General features: G+C 40.4%; 1 protein-coding gene across 6 annotated transcripts in view; it reads left to right on the top strand.

The window, feature by feature from the left end:
* AHI1 (Abelson helper integration site 1) overlaps positions 1–21,026 on the top strand; it is a 181,962-nt gene extending 160,936 nt beyond the window's left edge. Inside the window, exons 22-25 of one of the 6 annotated variants that reach the window (XM_075924228.2) lie at positions 410–572; positions 1,987–2,066; positions 14,281–14,360; positions 19,658–21,026. In XM_075924228.2, coding sequence (XP_075780343.2) covers positions 410–572; positions 1,987–2,066; positions 14,281–14,360; positions 19,658–19,883 — 549 coding nt within the window. In that variant the 3' untranslated portion in view covers positions 19,884–21,026. Of the gene's footprint in view, positions 1–409; positions 573–1,986; positions 2,091–14,280; positions 14,361–14,575; positions 14,836–19,657 lie in introns of those variants that run through there. The other 5 variants (XM_075924227.2, XM_075924229.2, XM_075924230.2 and 2 more) reach the window with 5 other exon arrangements.
* The last annotated feature ends 287 nt before the right edge of the window (positions 21,027–21,313 follow it).

Raw genomic sequence — 21,313 nt, 5'->3', positions numbered from 1 at the left:
TAGTAAAACAGTCACATTGTTGGAGTATTTATTCAAACATACATGTTTCGTGCACGCATACAAAGAATTAGATCCAAAAGGGGTGTAACAATTCTGAGAAAGTGAATGTATTAAGTATTTTTTGTTTTGCTTAAGTCAATTGCTTATAAAACTAGCAGCTGCTGTTTTGAAGCTAATCTTAGTGTATTGAGTGTTCTTAACCATTTCTACAATCCCACAGTCCTTTATCTTGCTTCTCCTGCTGCGTTCCCACCACCCTGATCCCATTAGCAAGAATTGAGACAGCCTCAGCTTTTACCAAAGTGCAGCTTTGGTTTCAGCTGCTTTTCTGCAAGAGGAAGTGAATGTTGGGCTTTTTTCTCTGTGGCACAGTTGTGATAAAGATGTGGTGGTCTTATCTCTCTTTTAGGTAGTGGCTCTCTATGACTACACAGCGCATCGATCAGATGAGCTAACCATCCATCGCAGTGACATTATCCAAGTGTTATACAAAGATAATGATAACTGGTGGTTTGGCAGCTTAGCAAATGGACAGCAAGGCTATTTTCCAGCTAATTATGTGGCTGGTGAAAGTAAGTTTACTGCTCTCTTCCTGGTATACCGGTGTGGGTATAACTGATGGTCCAAGATTTTGCCATGCTATTGTACTTTATTACTTTGAATACATGTGTGTATACAATGCACATGATAAGTCAAAAACTTACTGTGATGCAGAAATTGTGCATAAAATAGCATGTTAACATGTAGTACTTTGTTTTTTTCAAAAGTATCAACACTGCAGTCTCACGTTCCAGTTCACACAGTATCTCCACATTTACCAACCACCTCCTTCCTCACTCACCCTCCACCCCCCTCACACAAACACCTGGTTCACATAGTATCTTGGCAGCTCTTTTGGGCTCCTGCAGCATCTAGACAGCTCACAGCCATCTGAGCCTTCCACTTTGTAGTTACTCCTAGACTCAGCCGTCTCAGGCTCCTAAACGTTAACTTTACTTGTGGAGGTTACATAACTTTTACCCTTTCCAGTGGCAATGTTTCATTTCTCGGTAATTCGATTCTGTTTTATAGATTTAAAAGAGGAATGTCAGTTAAAGCAGTGGAATCAGATACAAGTTCTGAATTTGCCACTGGGTCCTACCCATTAAAAACAGCTTCAGCGGAACATGGATGCAGCCTTAATCTCAAAACAAAATTAAACTAAAAGCTGATTGTAGAACACAGGGAGCAGTCTCTGAAGCCCCTCTGGCATAGTGCTGCTAGGGGTTCCCGGTCAGTTCAGAACTTTCCAGTTATGGGACATCTGCAAGCATCTCAAGGTGAGAAATCCACTGGGATTATCTCATCAGAGAATAAGAATTACAATTATCTAATTTTATTTTCTAAATAAGTGATGATATTGTGGTATAGATCATAGGCATTGCCCAACCAAAATAACCTAAAGGTTGATATCTGGGATTTAATCTTCAGCAGCAGCCTTTACCACTGGGGAAAGGTGAAAAATAAATCTTATAACTAATCTTACCAGTTGTGCAAAATAACTTCAGGAGATGTGTCCTTACCTTATCTGGTGACTTTCTGATACAATTCAGTGGTATTACACATCACTAACAGTATTTTTGATAGCCTTTGAAACATTGTTGCTATAACCACAAATGCTACTCTTTACTCATACATGCCTAATCCTTTTTTTAATATTTCATGAGTATTTATGATTGTAATGGTCCTAACTATGCTACAGTAAATAATTATGCTAAAGACTAGAGTTTATTGGAAAATTTTAATTAAAAAGGAAAAAAAAGTTCTAATGAAAAAAAATGTGAAAAATATTTTCTGACAAGCTAAGTTAATGTCTCAGAGATAGATAATAATAGTGTCATTATCATTCACATAAAGAAAGGTATACATGTTCATTAACTTCAATATAAATTACATAATTTTCATGATAAACATAATGGTAAATTGAATCATGTGTTATATTTTTAGCTGAATATGAAAAGGAACAGCCTTCGGGATTAGTACCAGATTCTACTCCTCTTCTACATAGTAAACAAACAGAAGCAGAAGTAAGATATCCAGCTCTACGTGGGGTAATTATTTGAGAAGAAGGGATGATAAACTATAAAATATGAATTTTAATTTTCCTGCTTTTTTGATAAAATGCTGAACAATCAGAGCCTTTCCCCATGCAAACATCTGTGTTTTCAGCTGGTGTTTAATACAAATTTGTTTCCTAGATCCAATTACTTCCATGTTTTGTCAGTTAAATGGTGTGCCTGCTCCTACTCTCAATGAAGTCAGTAGCAAAGTGTTATTGAAATGAATGGCAAAGCTCCCATTTATTTCAGAGGGGACAGGAACATGAACACAGGTACATAGAAGCATGAGCATGAAGATGAATTTATAGTAAATTATCTCATTTTTTTTACTTTTCAGATACTTACATTCAGCATTTAATCCTAGGCAACACAACAGCCACAGTGCATATATATATATTTTATCATCTTCCCAATTGTATTCCTTATTCTGTAAAATTTCTTATATATCAAATCGCTTAGATGAAACCTACATGACATGACTGGTGGAAGAAGTTATTTTCAGTCCCTGTAATAATTTCCTAATTTGCATTCATTTTTGAAACCATAAAGACTCTACACCAAACAGCACAATATGCCACATCAAAATCTGTAGTGGAAATAATTTCAGTGAATATTAGTGAGAATTTAAAAGTGATTTTTGAATTGAACATGTTTATGACCCTTTTCTGTTTGCCTTCCACAAATGTTCAAATAATCAAACTTCACTAACAAATACTTACAAAAAATTTGACTTCGAATTTTCAAATATTTTTCTAAACTGAAATTCAAATTTTGTTCGATTTGTAAGATTCAAACTACATATTGTATTGCTTAGTTAAGTAAATCATCCAAAGAAAATATCATGTAATTTGTTACCAACATATTGCAAAGTTTGAGATTCAGATATTCAGATAAATCCACTTACTGAGGACTTCTAATTATATTTTTTGTAAAATTAGTCATGATATTAATTTCTGCTGCTTCTTTTTTACACAAGTATTCCACTATAAGCATTTGTGAGAAACTGATAGCCAAACCAGTATTCCAAATAACAAGCATAAATTAGATGCAAATGTATACTCTTATTTAAAAAAACCCCCCACAAATGTAGGAAATGGTATTATATTACTAGATAGTGAATAATTTCTGTTTGTATAGTCTAGCCTTGATTTTCCCAATATCTGCATTGCCATTTTGTTGCTTAATTGCACTGGGAGGCATTTTAAAATCTTAGCCCATTTCCACTGTCTTCTTATACTAGCTGTAGATTAGCCTAATCAGCTCATCAGTGATACCTTTAGAAACTCTGCTTATCAAAGACACACAGAAATTAGAAAGGGAAAAGAGCTATTGTAGTTAGAGTTAATAGAGATTGTTTTTCTGTTTGTCTTAAGTTTTTTTTATCCAGAGTAAACCTAATTAGATAATTAAATAACAACAACCTTTCAGTATAACAATGAACATCAATCACAACCAATTTGTAACAAATAACCAAGTTGGTAAAATAGTGATTGAAATGTAGCCGTGTTAGTCTGGGGTAGCTGAAGCAAAATGCAGGACAATGTAGCACTTTAAAGACTAACAAGATGGTTTATTAGATGATGAGTTTTCGTGGGCCAGACCCACTTCCTCAGATCAAATAGTGGAAGAAAGTAGTCACAACCATATATACCAAAGGATACAATTAAAAAAAATGGACAAATATGAAAAGGACAAATCACATTGCAGAACAGGAGGGGGATGCCGGGGAGGGGGGGAGGAAGGAAGGTAAGTGTCTGTGAATTGATGATATTAGAGGTAGGGAGAGTGGGATGTTTGTGAGTTAATGGTATTAGAGGTGATAATTGGGGAAGCTATCTTGGTAATGGGTAAGATAGTTTGCGTATTTGTTCATTCCTTCCCGGAGAGTGTCGAATTTTAACATGAATGACAGTTCAGAGGATTCTCTTTCAAGTGCAGATGTAAAAGGTCTTTGTAGCAGAATGCAGGTGATTAAGTCATTGAGAGAGTGTCCTTTCTGGTTAAAATGGCAAGACACTGGTTTTTCTTTGTGATCTTGTCTGATATCTGTTTTGTGGGCATTAATCCTTTGGCGAAGTGTCTGAGATGTTTGTCCCATGTACATAGCAGACGGACACTTTCGGCACATGATAGCATAAACTATATTTCTGGATGCGCAGGAATATGTGTTCTTGATCTTATAACTCACTTGGTTAGGTCCAATAATGGTATCAGCAGAATGAATATGTGGACAAAGCTGGCAACGGGGTTTGTTGCAAGGGAAGGTACCAGGGTTGGTATTAGTGTGGTATGTCCTGTGGTTGTTGGTAAGAATCATCTTGAGGTTAGGTGGTTGTCTATAGGAGACTATGGGTCTGTCTCCCAGAGCCTCTTGGAGTATGGTATCCTGTTCCAGTATAGGCTGTAGTTTATTGATAATGTGTTGGACAGGTTTAAGTTGGGGGTTGTAGGTGATGACAAGTGGTGTTCTATTGTTGGTTTTCTTGGGTCTGTCTTGAAGTAGATGGTTTCTAGGTATTCGTCTGGCTCTTTCAATTTGCTTTTTTATTTCTCCAGGTGGGTAGTTGAGGTTTATAAATGCTTGGTAGAGATCCTGAAGCTTCTGGTCTCTGTCAGTGGGATTAGAGCAGATGCGGTTGTATCGAAGGGCTTGGCTATAGACGATGGATCGTTTGGTGTGTTCTGGATGGGAGCTTGAAGCATGTAGGTAACTGTATGAGTCACTGGGTTTTCTGTAGAGAGTGGTGTCTAATTTTCCATTGTTGATTTGTACTGTGGTGTCCAGGAAGTGGATCTCTCGTGTAGAATAGTCCAGGCTGAGGTTGATGGTGGGGTGTAGGTTGTTGAAATCTCTGTGGAATATCTCCAGTGTTTCTTGGCCATGCGTCCAGATCATAAAGATGTCATCGATGTGGACACCACTGCCAACCTGATATCAGACCTATGTAACTTTTTCTCACCCACAATTATTTCCAGTTTGAGAACAACTTATACCTCCAGATCAGCGGCACAGCCATGGGTACACGCATGGCCCCACAGTATGCTAACATCTTTATGGCTGACCTAGAACAATGTTTCCTCAACTCCCGTCCCCTTTCACCCCTTCTCTACCTACGGTACATCGATGACTTCTTTATGATCAGGACGCATGGCCAAGAAACACTGGAGATATTCCATAGAGATTTCAACAACCTACTGTTCTGAAATGTGATTTGTCCTTTTCATATATGTTCATTTTTTTTAATTGTATCCTTTGGTATACAGGCAGTCCCCGGGTTACGTACAAGATAGGGACTGTAGGTTTGTTCTTAAGTTGAATCTGTATGTAAGTCGGAACTGGCGTCCAGATTCAGCCGCTGCTGAAACTGATCAGTTTCAACAGTGGCTGAATCTAGACGCCAGTTCTGACTTACATACAGATTCAACTTAAGAACCCCAGGCATCCCCAAGTCAGCTGCTGCTGAAACTGATCAGCGGCTGATTCCAGGAAGCCCGGGGCAGGGGCTTCCTGTAGTCAGCCACTGGTCATTTTCAGCAGCTGCTGACTAGGGGACACCTGGGGCAGAGCAGCTGGGGTGCTGCTGGGTTGGTCCAGTGGCACCCAGAGCGGCGCTACGGGACCAACCGGCAGCGCCCCAGCTGCTGTACCACAGGCGTCCGGAGCAAAGCCGCGGAGCACGGGGGCAGCGGGACAGCCCAGACGCGCCGTGGCTATCCTGCTGCCCTCGGGCTCCGCGGCTTTGCTCTGCTCTGCTCCCCGTCCCCCAGGTCTGCAGACCAGGGGGAGGGGGAGCAGAGTAGAGCAGAGCGGCGGAACGCGCGGCCAGCTGACAGCCCAGACGCGTCTGGGCTGTCAGCTGGCCGCGTGCTCCGCTCTGCTCCCCCCCCCCCGCAGATCAGGGGGAGGGGGAGCAGAGCGGAGCACAGCAGAGCGGCGGAACGCGCGGCCAGCTGACAGCCCAGACGCGTCTGGGCTGTCAGCTGGCCGCGCGTTCCGCCGCTCTGCTCTGCTCCGCTCTGCTCCCCCTCACCCTGGTCTGCAGACGGGGGGGGGGGGGGAAGCAGAGCTGGCCGCGCGTTCCGCCGCCGCTTTGCTTCCTCTCCCTGGTCTGCTCGAGACCAGGGAGAGGAAGTGCCCCGTTCGTAACTGCGGATCCGACATAAGTCGGATCCGCGTAACTCGGGGACTGCCTGTATATGGTTGTGACTATTTTCTTCCACTATTTGATCTGAGGAAGTGGGTCTGGCCCACGAAAGCTCATCATCTAATAAACCATCTTGTTAGTCTTTAAAGTGCTACATTGTCCTGCATTTTGCAAGTTGGTAAAGGAGCAGTGCTCACAATTGGAATGGTCATTTACTTCTGTTTATGGCCATATTGTTGAAAGTAAGTCATTTTTATATCTTCATATTAATTTGTTCTGTAATAGTAGATTCAGTAATATTTTAAGGGAAAATATTTAAAATATCCAAGTGTGTGTATGTTTGTGTGTTTAATCTTTAGCATCTACTTCAAAATTAAATTTACCGAGAATGTACTAATAGTGAACAGGGCATCTTTGCAGACCATTCAATGTCCAATGATAGTCAAAAAAATCCAAACAAAATGTTATTGTATATATATGAAAAATGGGATAAAAATGCAATATTGAGAATATTAAAATACTATTAAATATCTGATGTCCTCCCTGGAGCACTGCATTCCATTCTTGAGATCCTGTATCAAAAAAGATACAGCAGAAAGAAAAGGAGTTTGCTTCAGAAATTTAAAAAAAATGTTTAAATAGAGGAAATTGTGAGTAAGGCGATTGTGTAAACTGTTCAGAAAGTTGTTTGGATTGTTGTAGCCTTGTTGGTCACAGAAATATTTGAGAGGTAAGGTGAGTGAGGTATCTTTTATTGGATTAACTTCTCTTGGTGAAAGAGACAGGCTTTCAAGCTCTTCTTCAGGTCTAAGCTCAGTATAAGCTCAAAAGAGGTAATAGAGGTATAATACCTCTCTACTCCTACTGAAGATCCTTCTGTTCATGTATCCAATGATTTCATAAGGCCTTTTGGCCACAGTGACTCTCTTTGAGAACATACTCAGATGAGTATCTACCAGGACCCCAAATTTTTTTCAGAGCCACTGCTTCCCAGGATAGATTCTCCCATCCTCTAATTGCCTAAACCAGTATACTTCAGGACATTAGCCTGCCACGGATTAGGGAAACTTAGAAAGATAGTTCTCTATGGGAAGGTTATTCTTTAACAGTTAATCTTGGAGTTTTTTGTACTCTCCTCTAAATCATTTGTTAGTGACCAAAGAAAGAGGATACTGGACTAGATTGAACATGTCCTAAATTAATATGCAATCTCTATGTAACAGAATGTACACAGCGCTTATTCTGGCTACTTTTTTTATTCTCTTCCTAAGCTTTCTAAAGATGTCAGTAAATATACCAATTATTAGAGGAGATCAAATAGTGTCAATTATATTTCACAGGAAATGTTAAGGAAAAAGTTTTTTTAAATATCATATGAATTTTGTCCCAAAACAAACAAAAACAGCAAAAGCCAAAACAAAAAATAAACAAACAAAATAACCATTCGCACTGTGTGAAAATGTTTGACAACCCGCCTCCCCCCAAAAAAATTGCTGAAAATAGTTACTTTACAGTTTGTTTTTTATTCCACTGAACACTAGAAAACTATTATTGAAATTATTTCTTTTGTGTTTGGCTAAAAAACCACCTTATTTCAAAAATGTTTAGACAGAGTTTTGACTAACTCTACCATTTATGTGCTTTATGATGTGCTTTTTGAGAAAAGCTCAAATATATCGATTAATTCTGATTTCAAGTACCATTAATATGAGCGTTATAAGTTTGACTGTTTTCTGTTATTTTGAAGTCCTAAATGGCTGATTAGTATTGCTTCAAAAAAAAAATACAGGTGACAATTAGTGTGATTTTGGTCGCACAGGATTCCACATATGGCTAACCGTTTAAAAAAATACCACTGAGATGGTTTGGTAACTGGCAAGAGACAGTTTAAATGTATTCCAAGTTAAATTTCACGAGGCATACCAGAGCGGTCGACAAAGGCTTCCTTTGTCGACTGCGCCGCGTCTAGACTGCTGCACTGTGCCGAATCAGCTGATTGTCAGCACAGCGCAGAGGCCATTTTTATTTTATTGATTATTTAAATCCCCGCTTCTTTGACTATGCCAAATAAACTATTTTACATGGCTCCGTCAATGGAGCCATGTAGTCTAGACATAGCCTAAAGTCCAGGTCTCTCTATTCCAGCAACATCTGTGGTTTGGCAGGACCACTTATAATGTCAGACCACAGAGCCCCAGCTGGCCAAGTTCAGGCTGGGCTGGCGGTGGATGTAGCATGGTAGGCATTACAGCCCTGGCCAGGTTGAAGGCAGCAGTGCCAGCACCTGGAAGCTCGGCATAGGCCAGTAGGAGCCAGGAACACAGCCCTAGATGAGTAGGCACAGAAGGACATGCAGTCCCAGCCAGGCCAGAGGCAGGGCTGGCAACTGGGAGAGCAGCCCAGACTCACAACCCCCCTGGTGCGGAGCACAGCCCTGGCTCCACCAGGAGTGCAGCCCTGGCAGGCTGAGGAGACTGGGGCCAGCAGTGGAAAGCAGCTCCAGAAGGGGAGCCTTGACCTCTCCTGGTCCAGAAAAGTCCATGTTTCGGGCTAGCTCAGGTCTCAAGGATGCTGGACCAGGGAGGTCCCACCTGTACAATCATTAATCTGCATCACATCGGTAGCAAAGTATATTATGTTTTAGAGGTCACTTTGGCTACGTCTAAACTACACCCCTCTGTCAGCAGAGGGATGTAAATTAGACGTATCGAAAGTGGGATCCATGCTCCTAGGTGCACATGCAGGATAGGATTTAGTATATCAGGCCTCCTAATTGAGAGTTATTGGAACATTGTTCAAGACTATTTTGGCATATTATAGTTGGAGTTTTTCAGTAAATTTCATCAAAAGTAAAATATAACCCTCCCTTCCTTGTGCCTTTTCTCTACTGAACAAGGAATTACCTCCATGACTTAATTTCACGGCCCTTCTAACATTAATCTTTAAACAGAACAAAAGATTTGCAAGTTCATGGAAGTTCTTCATGCATTTTGAAGAGGCTAAGAATAGGCTGAAGCACCACAAAGATGTGTTTATCTGATCAGATTAAAATGTGTTTCAGTAATGTTTATAATGCAATGGCCCACCTTATCCAGTATACTTAAAGTTTTATTCTTGAAGCAATACTATCTCTTAGATCAGGGGCAGGCAATAAGTGGCTTGTGGCCAGAAAAGGTTTGCCACTGGCTGGCTGCCACACACTTTATTTACCAGTGCATCCATAGGTATGGTTGCTCACAGCTCCCATTGGCTGCGGTTCGCTGTTCCTGGCCAGTGGAAGCTGCAGGAAGAAGTATAAGCCAGACCACCACTTACTGCAGCTCCTATTGAATGGTGGCCAGCGGGAGCTGCGAGCAGCTGTACCTGTGAATGCACAGGTAAATAAAGCATTTGGCGGCCTGCCAGCAGCGAACCTTGGCAAATTGTGTCCAGCCCACTGGCCACTTTTTATATTTTTTAACCATCCTAGACTGACAGAGATTGTGTTTCCCTGGAATAGATCTGCAAAGCTGCTGCGTGGTCATACACACAAATTACTACTAGACATATAGAACAGACACACCTCAGCAAATTCAGTTCTTGACAGAAGTTTCCTTGTTCTTGAAAAAATAATCTGACTTTTCGAAGGGAATGATACTGAGATCCATCCAGAGAGAACAGACATTTTTGTTGCCTGTAAATGTATTTAACTATCACTGGATTTATTTGGTTGGGGGTTTTTATATATATCGTCAACTGGTTTTTCCCAGCACAGAATCCTTGCCCATGGAGAACAAGTTACAGATTACTCAGCTTTTAAGTTTAACAAAAATATTATTTTAAAAATATGAAGAATGCTGCATCAGACAGAATCATAGATTCATAGAATACTAGAACGGGACCTTGAGAGGTCATCTGGTCCAATTCCCTGCCTTCACAGTTGGACTGAGCGCCATCTACATCATCCCTGAGAGGTGTTTATCTAACTTGCTCTTAAAAATCTCCTATGACAGATTTCACACCCTCCCTAAGCAATTTGTTTCAGTGCTTAACCACCCTGACAGTTAAGAGTTTTTTTCCTAATGTCCATCCTAAACCTCCCTTGCTGCAATTTGAGCCTATTGCTTGTCCTATCATCATTAAGGATAATCACATCTACCACTTCTCCCTTATCCACAAGGCTTGTTATTCTATCAAAGAAAGCTATCAGATTGGTTTGACAAGAGATATATGTATATATATACATACATACACATACACCATGAATATGGGGATGTAAGTATTGCCCCATATCTCAAGGAGAATTAGATATTAGCAGGGCTTGCCGAGCCGCGGCGAGCCTTGCTCGCCAGCCACACTGTCCGGCGTTCTGTGCATGCGCAGATTGTTCTGCGCATGCGCAGATTGTTCTGCGCATGCGCAGATCGCCCAGACCCGGCTCTTTCAGAATGTAATCTACTCGCCACGGGCGAGTAGATTACATAGATTGTCGAGCCCTGGCTATTACCAATACTAGACGTGACTCTGGCAGAATTTTATTTGGCTATGCTTCATTCTGAAAAATTCAACAGCCCATTTTTAGACTAGGTTTGCATTTTGCTTCAGTACAGTTTAGTCAGGTTCTCCTGTCTTGTAAAGCTAGCTGTGTGATTGCAGTATTAGCAGAATTAGGAGAAAGATTCTGTTATTAAACACTGTTGTTTTTATTTACCTTTTTTGAAAATATGAAAGATGAAAAGCCTTAATTTCTTTCATGTAAAAAACTCCAAGAGAATGACCTGACATAGTTCTGATTACAAGAAAAGGGAGTGTAAAAAGGAAAAAATAAACATCAGGAGGGTGTGAACACTGAAAAATGTAGTAATCACTCAGTTGCACTCCCTTTAATGCACGCCATTGTATGTTGTTATCAAAGAGTGACAGTATGTTTCCTCCTTTTGTGTACAGTCCCAAATTTTATGTTATGTTAATGTAGATTTATGTGTTAATTTAACATAGAGAGATTTTTTAGTGTCATAACCAATACTCTTACACATTAATACACTGACTGGGTAGGGTGTTTTCTAATGCTCTTATCCTATCTGCACCAGCCAAAGAAACTGTTAGAACCTCTTCACAAGTCGTGTGTGATGATGGCTCATGTTTCAATGTGGCTTTTGTTAGCAATGTGCATGCATTAATTCCTTGGCCATTAGGGACTTGATACTGCTCCCCTTTAAGTTGATGATAAAAGTTTCATTTACTTGGAGGGAGCAGAATCAAGCCATAGAATTAGGGTTTTACACATCCCCTAGTAGAGACTAGAGTTGTTTACTTAGATTTAATTAGTGTTATAGGAAGCATGTTCTAGTAATTTCACTGGATTGGAACCCAGGAGATCTGCCAGACTTACCATGAGGCAAGTCATTTAACATCCATGCTGGGTTTTCCCAGCTTCAGAATATGAAAGATAATACTTGACTAGTGAGTTGAGGCTTAATTCATTAATGTTTCTGAAGGACTTCAAGATAATTGATAGAAAGCTTTATTATCCCTGCTGGTAAATTTTGTGGAAGACACAGGGATTTGCAGAGGACAGCACAATTATAGTTACCTGGATTACATTTCAGGTAAATTGGAACCATTCAGACAACACGTATCATAGAGAAAATGCCTCATAGTGGGAGACTTAAAGGAGCTCAGTCTGTTTAGTTTATCAGAAATAAGATTGAGAAGTAACTTGATTACATTGAATAAGTAGCAGTGTGGCTGTGGGGCTTGAGCTAGCTGTCCTCTGAAACCCTAAGTATGTGGCCTAAGTTGCTGCCCTTGCTACTACAGTAATGCTGCTATTTTTCGCACACAAGGTTGATCAGAACTAATATGTGTACACAAGCCCTCTCAAAGTGACAGAAGCCTGGGCCACTTTGAGTTTAGAGGCCCCAGTCCAGCCCCATATCCCCGACATATCAAACTTTTCATACTAAAACCAAAAGAATACATTAAAATGAACACTTGAGACATTTATTTATCAACAATTAAGTCATTATACCAATGGCATGTATATTAAAAATGTAACTTTAATTCTGAGTTTCCACTACAAGCAAAACTCTTCATTTTTGGAATGCTTTTCTGGCTTTGTTGTGTGCAAACTCATTTATAATTGAAGAAAAATCTAATTTATGTGCAACATCACTGTTAATGTTAAACATTGCAAGCCCATTCAAACGCTCTTGTCCCATTGAAGAATGCTGATAGTTCTTTACTTGTTTTAACATGTTGAATGTGCATTCACCTGAAGCCACTGATACAGGGATACTGGCAAAAATACGTAATGCAATTGTGATATTAGGAAATACAGTTGACAGGCCGAGATCAAATATTTCTTGAAGCAATTCTTTTGGCTTGGTGGAATGGATACGTTTCTGGAAGAAGATATCATCAAAGAGATCTCTTGAAATTTCATTGTTGTACCTTTGTTGAAACTGTTCTGCTGCTGGATATAGATCTTCATCACTTAATTCTCTGAACTCTGAAAAGAATCCAAAAAGGGTACAAATTTGATGCAGACACTCAAATCGACATGTAAGCCCAGATTTGATGGAGTCAACAATAACAAAAAAATTTGACTCGATAGAGCCTTTCTGCGTCAGATTGAGATGTTAGGCTGCAATTGGTGGGAAACTCAGATGAAATGTCAATATGTTGTGCTATTGATTTGGGCTCACAATAGGGATGTGATAGTGTAGTCAATCAATTAACCGATAAGCTAAAGCTTATAGGTTAATGCTATAGACTACACGCATGTCCCTTCCACACCTTGCCAGTAAATTTTTTAGCAGGCTGGTGAGCAGCCCAGCTCAGTACTAGCTTGTGACGGGTCTGGGACATACCCCTGCTGCCTCTCTACATTTAAAGTGTATTAGGAGGCAGGCAGGTAGGCAGCCCTGCTCAGTCCTGGCTCATGCTGGGTCCAGGACCTATTCCCGCTGCAGCTCTGCATTTAAAGTGTATTAGGAGCTTGGCAAGCAGGCAACCCAGCTCAGTTCCAGCTTGCACCAGGTCCCGTGTGGGGAGCTGAATTTTAAACTGGCTCCCCTCACGGACCAGCTCCTGCCTGGCACCCCACACTGCTACCTCTGATACAGAGGCAGCACCGCAGAGTGGCAGGGGGTTTCATAAGGCATAAGGGATCAGTCGGCAAAGGCTTTTCTTGTTGACCAATCCCCATCTTGACTGCCGGTGTGCGCCGACAAACAGTTGAGCCAGCACAATGCGGCGGCCATTTTTATTCGAATGAAGCGGGGGATATTTAAATCCCCGCTTCCTTGACTATGTCGGTATGTCTAATTTGCATGCCTCTGTAGGCAGAGGCATATAGTCTAGACATACCCCAGGAGGAAGAGCAGTAGAGCCCTCTGTTGTGAAAGACTTCAAACCTTGGGTAGAAGAAGTTGCAGGCCATTGAGCCATTCCTTCCCACTGCTTGTGGTAAGGGAGGGTCTCAGTCCTCAGGATTAGAGGAGGTCTATGGATGTGGAGTGCAAACTAGGCTCAAACTCACTGGTTTCACAGGAAACTAGAGAATTTTGTATACATTCACTAAGTTTTGAGTCTGTACAAACCCTAAATTCCAAACAAACTCAAAGAGATTTGAAGCACTTTGAATGAAATCTGCAAGGCTAGATTAACAAAATGAGGCAGACTGCTTTTGTAGTAGTTAAAGCTATGAATCGGATGACTCTTTGGCATTCTTTAATTAGTAATTCAGTAACTGAAATAAACTTAATCCCCTATAGACTGTGTGCATTTTAAGATTCATTCATGCAAAGATTCATAACCAGTTGTTTTTTGCCGCACACCTGAAAATTGTCTTTGTTTGCAAGGAGTAGTTGAAGCAGGGGGCTGTTTCCTTGTTTTTAACCACATAGGAGTGAACACTTTATGCCTGATAGACAATCTTTTTTTCAGACTGGGTATATTCTCTCCTTATTCAGGAAGCTGGTGGCTTTTCAATGTACATGTGTTAGCCCCATTGTCTTTCTTCTTTCTACATTTCTTCTTGTTTTCTTTTGCAGATGTCAGCAGTCATCACCAAGTCAGGGGACCTGAAATTTATCTCAGAGCATGACACAGATATAGACTCACCTGTGACACAGTAAGCAACAAATCATTCAAAGCAATTTGCAGTGTTACTTCTACAACTGCTCTTAGGAAACTGAGATATTTTGTGGGGTGTTGGGGAGGGGTTGTTTTGTTCTTTTAAGCAAGACAGCAAAACAGGAAGTTAAATTTAGGATAATTGGTCTAGAGAAGTGTTTAAGAAAAATAAAGTGAAAAGGAAATAATGGTTTGTTGTACTTTTTTCAATAGGTGTGTTACAGAGATACTGTAAGGAGTACAGAGTAAGGGAATTGAACTGTAATCCCGAGGTGCAGGATTGCCATACAACGTCCCTCAGCTCTTTTGATTAACCCATATTGTTATGAGCTGCCAACTACTTTTTGCACCTTCTAAGAATTAATTAATGTAAATTGAACAAGTTTGTCACATGTAAGGAAGACAAACAAGCCAGCATCTTTCATTACTACATTTGCATTTTAAATGTGTGTATATACATATATGTGTGTGTACATATATATGTCTCCATAGAATGTGAAACTTTGAAATAAATAAGATCTAAACATTTTGCATAAGATCTTCCATGTGGATGCTTAAATGCTTGATTTCTCATGTCATCTTAATCTTACCCTAACCATTATTTGAAGTATTTGCATTCATTTATTTTTGAAGAATACCTAGAAAATACTTATGTTTTTTGTCATAAACTTTGTTAGCCGATACAATATGAGGTTGCAGTTTGAGCATACTGTATTAACTGGATTGTGTTTAAGAAGAAAATCCATGGTTTAGTATGAGTACACACAAACTTGTTACATTTATTAAAGACAGGACTTGGACCACACTAAGACAGGATTGTATAATTAAAACTTCATCAAAAAGTGATTTTTAGTGTTTTGAGGCGTATTGGACCAGGGGTTTATAAAATATGGAATCTACAAAGAATATGATCTAATTTAGATATGGGGGGAATATTACTGGGTATAAAATGTTCATTAAAATGAGAAGTAAATGTGTCATGAGTAGGGATGTGAAAACGTAACCATGTACATGGTTAACCAACCCCTTCATGGTTACACCCAGGCTCTCAGTATGTGCGGGGGGCCAGCTTAAGAGCTGATTCCCCGCACACACCGGCTCCTGCCTGCCCCTCCCTCTTCTCCCCCACTTCTCCGCCCCCCTGCTGCTGTATGTAACCGTGTAACCACTGAAATATTCAGTGTTACATATTTACTTAATTAAACACATTTTAGTCATGAGAATAGGTCCATCTGGTTGCTGGATCATATCTGGGAAAGAAAGAGCCTAAGAAACCTTTCATCTATAGTTCAGAAAGAAATGGATATTTGAGTCATCAGAATTTAATTTCTAACACCAGCACAGCAGGGAGCAAGAGTGTCACAGAGATGCCACTCTAAACATAGGAGGGACTGAAGGCCTTGCTTTATGTCATTACTCTCCTGTTTGGGCAGGCAGCAGTGCTGCAGAGAGGTTTAGATATCAGGCTTTGAGGATGCTGAGGCCACTTGAACCTGGTAGTAGGAGAGAGTCTGGCTCAAAGTCTGCTACTGCACCTTTGTCAGGAAGTAGCTAATTTAAAAGGGAAGGGGATTAAATCAATAGATGGGCAGGCAAGTTTTGTTCGGTGCTCTTTTCTCAGGAACACATTAGGGTTTTTTAAACCTTTAATTTTCTTTCTGTTGTTTTGCCTTGTCTGACAGAGCTGCTTTTGAGCTTAAAACAACATTCTTCTCGTGCTCCCATGCCATCTTGAAAGAAACAGGATAGGAGCCAGTTGTGTGTGCAAAGATAGCAGCCAAGAGATTGCAAAGATATGCTGTAAAAAATGTCACATCGTAGACAAGAGTTCAGTCATGAGAGAGAAAAACATGGGCAGTTTTAAGCAGGATTCATGAAATTGAACAAAGGGTCAGAATCCTTGAAAATACGTTATCTGGACTGGAGGCCACTAATTCATGATGTCTTAAGATAGCAGTGCCTATCTTATTAAGACCATATGGAGGGATAATGTCCTTTATGAATTTCTACTTGGTCTTCAACTAGTCTTTGCGTATTCCTACTCATAGGATGCACTGGAGTACAGCTCCTCATGGTGGAACATTTCACAACAATTTCCTCTGGAGCACTTTCCTGCCCCAGCCCTCGCTATACCTGAATATTTTGAGAGGGAGGCTATAAAAGGCATTTTGACTATCTCAATTCCTTCCAAACACAGCAGCAGAAAGACCAAGAACCTCTCCAGATTGATTCTACTTCTTTGAAGACCCAGTGACTTAGATTTCCTAGTTAGGATTAACAGAAATTAAACTCATTTGTTTTTCCTTACAAGTGTTTTATTTGTTTTGTTAGTTCTGACACCTCAGTTCAGGCTTCAGGAGCAGATCTGAAGAGGAAGAGACCAGTAATTAAGAGTTGTACCTTTGTCCTGCTGTATTCCCACTTTGGATGCCTATGTAGGTGGCTGACTCACTTGGCTGTCCTGCAGAGTACACAGTCTGCAGCACCTTCATCCCAAGAGCTCACAAAGAGCATCAAAAGCAGTACTAAGCCTTAGTACTTCAGGACGCACTAGCAGCCAAACCCTAATCACCTCTGTGAGTACAGAGATACCCATGTCATCCCCTAGCTCCTCAGGGAATAGAAAGCCCAAGATCCAGCTAAAGGTACTATCCTCTGTTCCTGGAATGAAAGCAAAACCTTGGGTACCAAAGAATCCTAAGCCATCAGATCATACTTCAAGACACAGTGGAATCACGTGTATCAGCCTGTGTTAGCAGAGCAAATCCAAGTGGGAGCACCTCTTCACATCCAGCAGCTTTGTTCCAGATAACTTTGTGGTGCGAGATATGGCACCTGTTAGCAAGGCAGCGCACAATTTCATATCCCTCCTGGACCCTCACCCTGGGCCAGAAATTAAGGCTGTGGCACAGTGCAAATGCCTACAAAAGAGTCATGCCTCTAATGCCACAGCCATAATGGTTCTGGATTTTGGAACTGACTCCTTGGTGTCATCAACAGAGATCAGATCCCCAATCTAACAGTGAATTAGACTGTGAAAGACAAGCTAAATTACCATTTCTTTTCCCAAGAAAGCCTATCAGAGCAAATGCTACATAGAAGCTCTACACAGTTCACAAAAACACCGACCGTGCCCTTACCCCAGTAGGTACTATGATAGGAAACCTGATGCAGAATATTGGCAGGACTGGCAATTCCCTCCTTCTGCCGATGATTCTCACTTAGATGTTATGAGGGTGTTCAACACACACCTTACAGGGATCAGTCCCTTCCTAGGGCTCAGAAGAAAGTGTCATACATTGAAACTGCATCACTACATATCAATCTACATCACTGGACTATGGAGACCACTTCCCATCCGTAGTCCCAGAAACACTTTCAGAGGAAGAACCAGAGGGACCCATGGAATTCCAGAACACACATCCAGAGCCTGATGATGAGACCTCTCCTGATGATAATGGAGAAGTTGCTTCAGCATCTTCACAATCAGAAGATACAATTCAGTTTCATAAACTGTTGGTCACAATGACTTCAATTTCAGCTCTCAAGGGTCTGAGTGTGAAGATATGGAGCTTTGTACACATGCTTACAAAACATGATTCCGTAGACCTAGCTTCCCCTTCAGATGCTCACTGTGATCAAATGGTTCTTCGGTCATTGTTTAATTAGGATTCCATGTCCCACCTTCCTCACATGTCAGAATAGCATATCAAATGATTCCTTGAGTGGGTCTGTACACTTGAAGAAGATGAAAAATGAAGGCCTTTCACCTGGAACGGGAGATTTTAAAGATGGACCCTGAATGCCCATGCTCCCTGCCCACCATCCTGTTTTCCATCAAGCCCTCATGTAATCATGGATTTCAGGAAGAGGTGGTGGAAAGAGTTGTGGTGGCCAGAATGTCTTGCCCCTTTTTTATAGCCTCCCACTCAGAACATTCAGAAACAGTGAGGGTAGGGGCAGGAAGGAGCATAAAGGTGCTCCAGCGGGCACTGCTGTCAAACATTTCATGCTGAGAGGCAGAGGCGCTAACTTGATGGGTGCTCTGGGGCTCAAGCACCCACTGAAAAAAGGGGTGTTCAGCACCCATAAGCCAGCAGTAGGTGATAGGAGCATATACAGGGTGCACAGTGAAACTGGAAGGCATAAAGCACCCACCTGCGAAAACAAAAGTCAGTGCCTCTGCTTGGAGCTGCATTGCCAGCACATTCCGGGGGGGGGTGAAGAGTTTACAGAATAGCCTTCAGTTTGTTAGCAAGAGTGCTTATTGCACAGGAGCAGAATTACCAACATCGGCTATTGTTCTGCCTTGCAACTTCCAGGGTAGCTCCATGAAGCTCATCACATGCTTTGGATTTCAGACATCCACACTATTTATTCCTATGTATTGTGGTAGCACTTAGAGACCCAGTCATGGACCCAGACCCCATAGTGCTGAGCACTATGCAAACACAGCTGAAAGAGATAGTCCCTGACCCAAAGAGCTTACAGTCCAAGCTAAGTCATGATTTAAGTAAGGTTACATCAGCTTCTGCCCAAAACAGCAAATCCATGACTTAGCCTTATTGAGGATTGCAGCACAACAGTGCACACAAATCCCTGCTCCATTGGGGGTCTGCAGATGGCCAGCACAATCCATAATTGGGTGGCAGCAGTTGGGGAGGGTACATAAGGAAACGGGCTTAATTCATTGTGTTTGGTGCTTATGTGAGGTGCCCAGTATATTAGTGGAAATGAAATGAAAACAGCTTGCATTTCTGTAAACACATCATAGTTCAGATACTTTAAATGATCCAGTGAGTTACTCCATTGTGCATGATTTTTGTAGAGTGGGTGAATAAATAAATAAACCAGAAATCTCTTTTCAACTGAAATATTGTGGAAATCAAACTTGTAGGATGAAAAATATTCTGTAATGACTTTTTAGAGAGAGCCAGAGGATTGGTAATTTAACACTTTTAAAATAATTAAACTTATTGATTACTTGAGGCTCTAGTAGTTGATTTTAAAAATCGTGTGCAGCTGTCACCAGACAGGACTGCTAGAGCATATGTTGCAAAGCAAACCATTGGATTTGTAATAGATTCTACCATATTTGGTTCTAATGCTTTTGTCTGTTTTGGTTCTGCAGTAGCACAGTAGTACTTATAACAGTTTCAAAACCATACTAGAGGGGGAAAGGCAATAAATGTGTGTAGCATTGTTTTAGCATGTCAGCTGTGGGTAGAAAAAGCTCTAAATGTTGGCTAATTCTGTATGTTTCTTATCCTCCTTCTCTCCCCTGTCCCCAAATAGAGGTACGAAGAAGAAGAAAAGAATACTGAAGAATGAAACAGAAAATCAGCAAAATGTAATTGCATTTGACACCCCTACATCATCAATTACCACTGATAGTGTTGAAAACAAACCTAGAGCCCATGAGGTAGAACTGAAGAAGACGAAGAAGAAAAGAGCAGTGAAAAGTTCAAGTGCAAGTGGAAAGACAAATGTTGCCTTTGAGCCTGACTGTTATGAAATTTAGTCATCATTTAACTTCAGATATAGGGGTCACCTTCGGAATATTATATGCAAACAATTGATTTGAATGGGATTTATACTGAAATGGTAACCTTAATTTCAGTATAAGAAAATCATTGAAAAATAAAACGTGAAACATAGATAAACATATACAATTCCCCCATACTCCTGGCAAGATGAGCCATATAATGTAAAATGTAATTCTGCAAGGAATCTGGCATCACCGGCTCTTACAAAGGTTAACAAGTCTTAAATAGCCACCAGTTCACAGGACTGGGCTGCTGCGCAGTTAAAGCCAGAATTTTGACTTTCATATTTCCCCAAAATAGCATTTACAGATGCATTTTGAAATAGAGAATCTAAGTCCTGGATTCTGCTACCTTTCTCATGCTGACTAAAATTTTAATCTTGGAAAGATTCCCATTGACTTCAATGGGCTTTGGGTCCCTGCCACTTCTGTACAGTCCCATTGAAATCAGTAGAACTGCTCATCATGGGCAAAGGTGGGCGAGTGAAGTCCAAAGTTGTTAGTACTCTGGGACTTAAAGTGAAATAAGCTTGACCAAAACAGAAGGTTTTGTGTTAGCCATTTTTATTTTCTTATAAGTAAAAAGACAGACAGTATTCTGTATGTAGCATGTGATCACTCTGACAGAATCCTACTCAGGTCTACATGAAAACACACATTTTTTGTATTTTCCTGTTGTGGCATATTCACTTTGGACTACATTTTGCAACCTTTGTTTATATTGAACAGATACCCCTGCAAGTAAATTGTCTTCAGTTGAAATACTTGTGAGTAAAACTCACCAACATGAGTAAGAATTGGAAAATTCCTCTTTTGGGTACATTGATTTTTTTCAATGAAGGCTTTTTATACATATTTAAATATGCACTAAAACTTTGTAAAACTCAGTTTTTGCTGCACTGTTAGCAGCATTGCCAAATGTATCTTACTTTATTTTGAAGAAATATTTCATATCAAAAGCTTTGTTTTATGCTGTGTGTTGTATTTATTTCTATTAAATGTTTAGTTTATTTCTTTTTGAAATTAATAGCACTATGTTGTCAACCATTATTAATTATTTCAGTAATTTCTTGCAATACTGTCATTTGACATTAAATGAAATATTTTCCATCAGTTAATGCTGGTATTTTTTCTGACTGATGGTGTCCAATTTATTTTTACTCTGCTAGGAAAAACTTCCCCCTCCCCCTCTGAAGCAATAAATAACATAAAATTAGAAAACCCTTATTTAGTAGACAAGGCACTTGATTCCATTAAAAAAAGAAGTGAGAATAACCATGGTGGGCGCTGATGTGTGAAACTCACCCAGATGCAAAGGACTAGTTGCCATATATTGTAGCATCATCCCTGCACATGTTTTGAAGGCATAAAAAATCTGTAAACATGTTTCTTTTGAGTAAAACTCC

Source organism: Pelodiscus sinensis, chromosome 3 (genome assembly GCF_052426305.1).
Source record: "Pelodiscus sinensis isolate ZL-2025 chromosome 3, ASM5242630v1, whole genome shotgun sequence".
Taxonomy (NCBI): domain Eukaryota; kingdom Metazoa; phylum Chordata; order Testudines; family Trionychidae; genus Pelodiscus; species Pelodiscus sinensis.
This window is presented reverse-complemented; position numbering and strand designations above follow the sequence as displayed.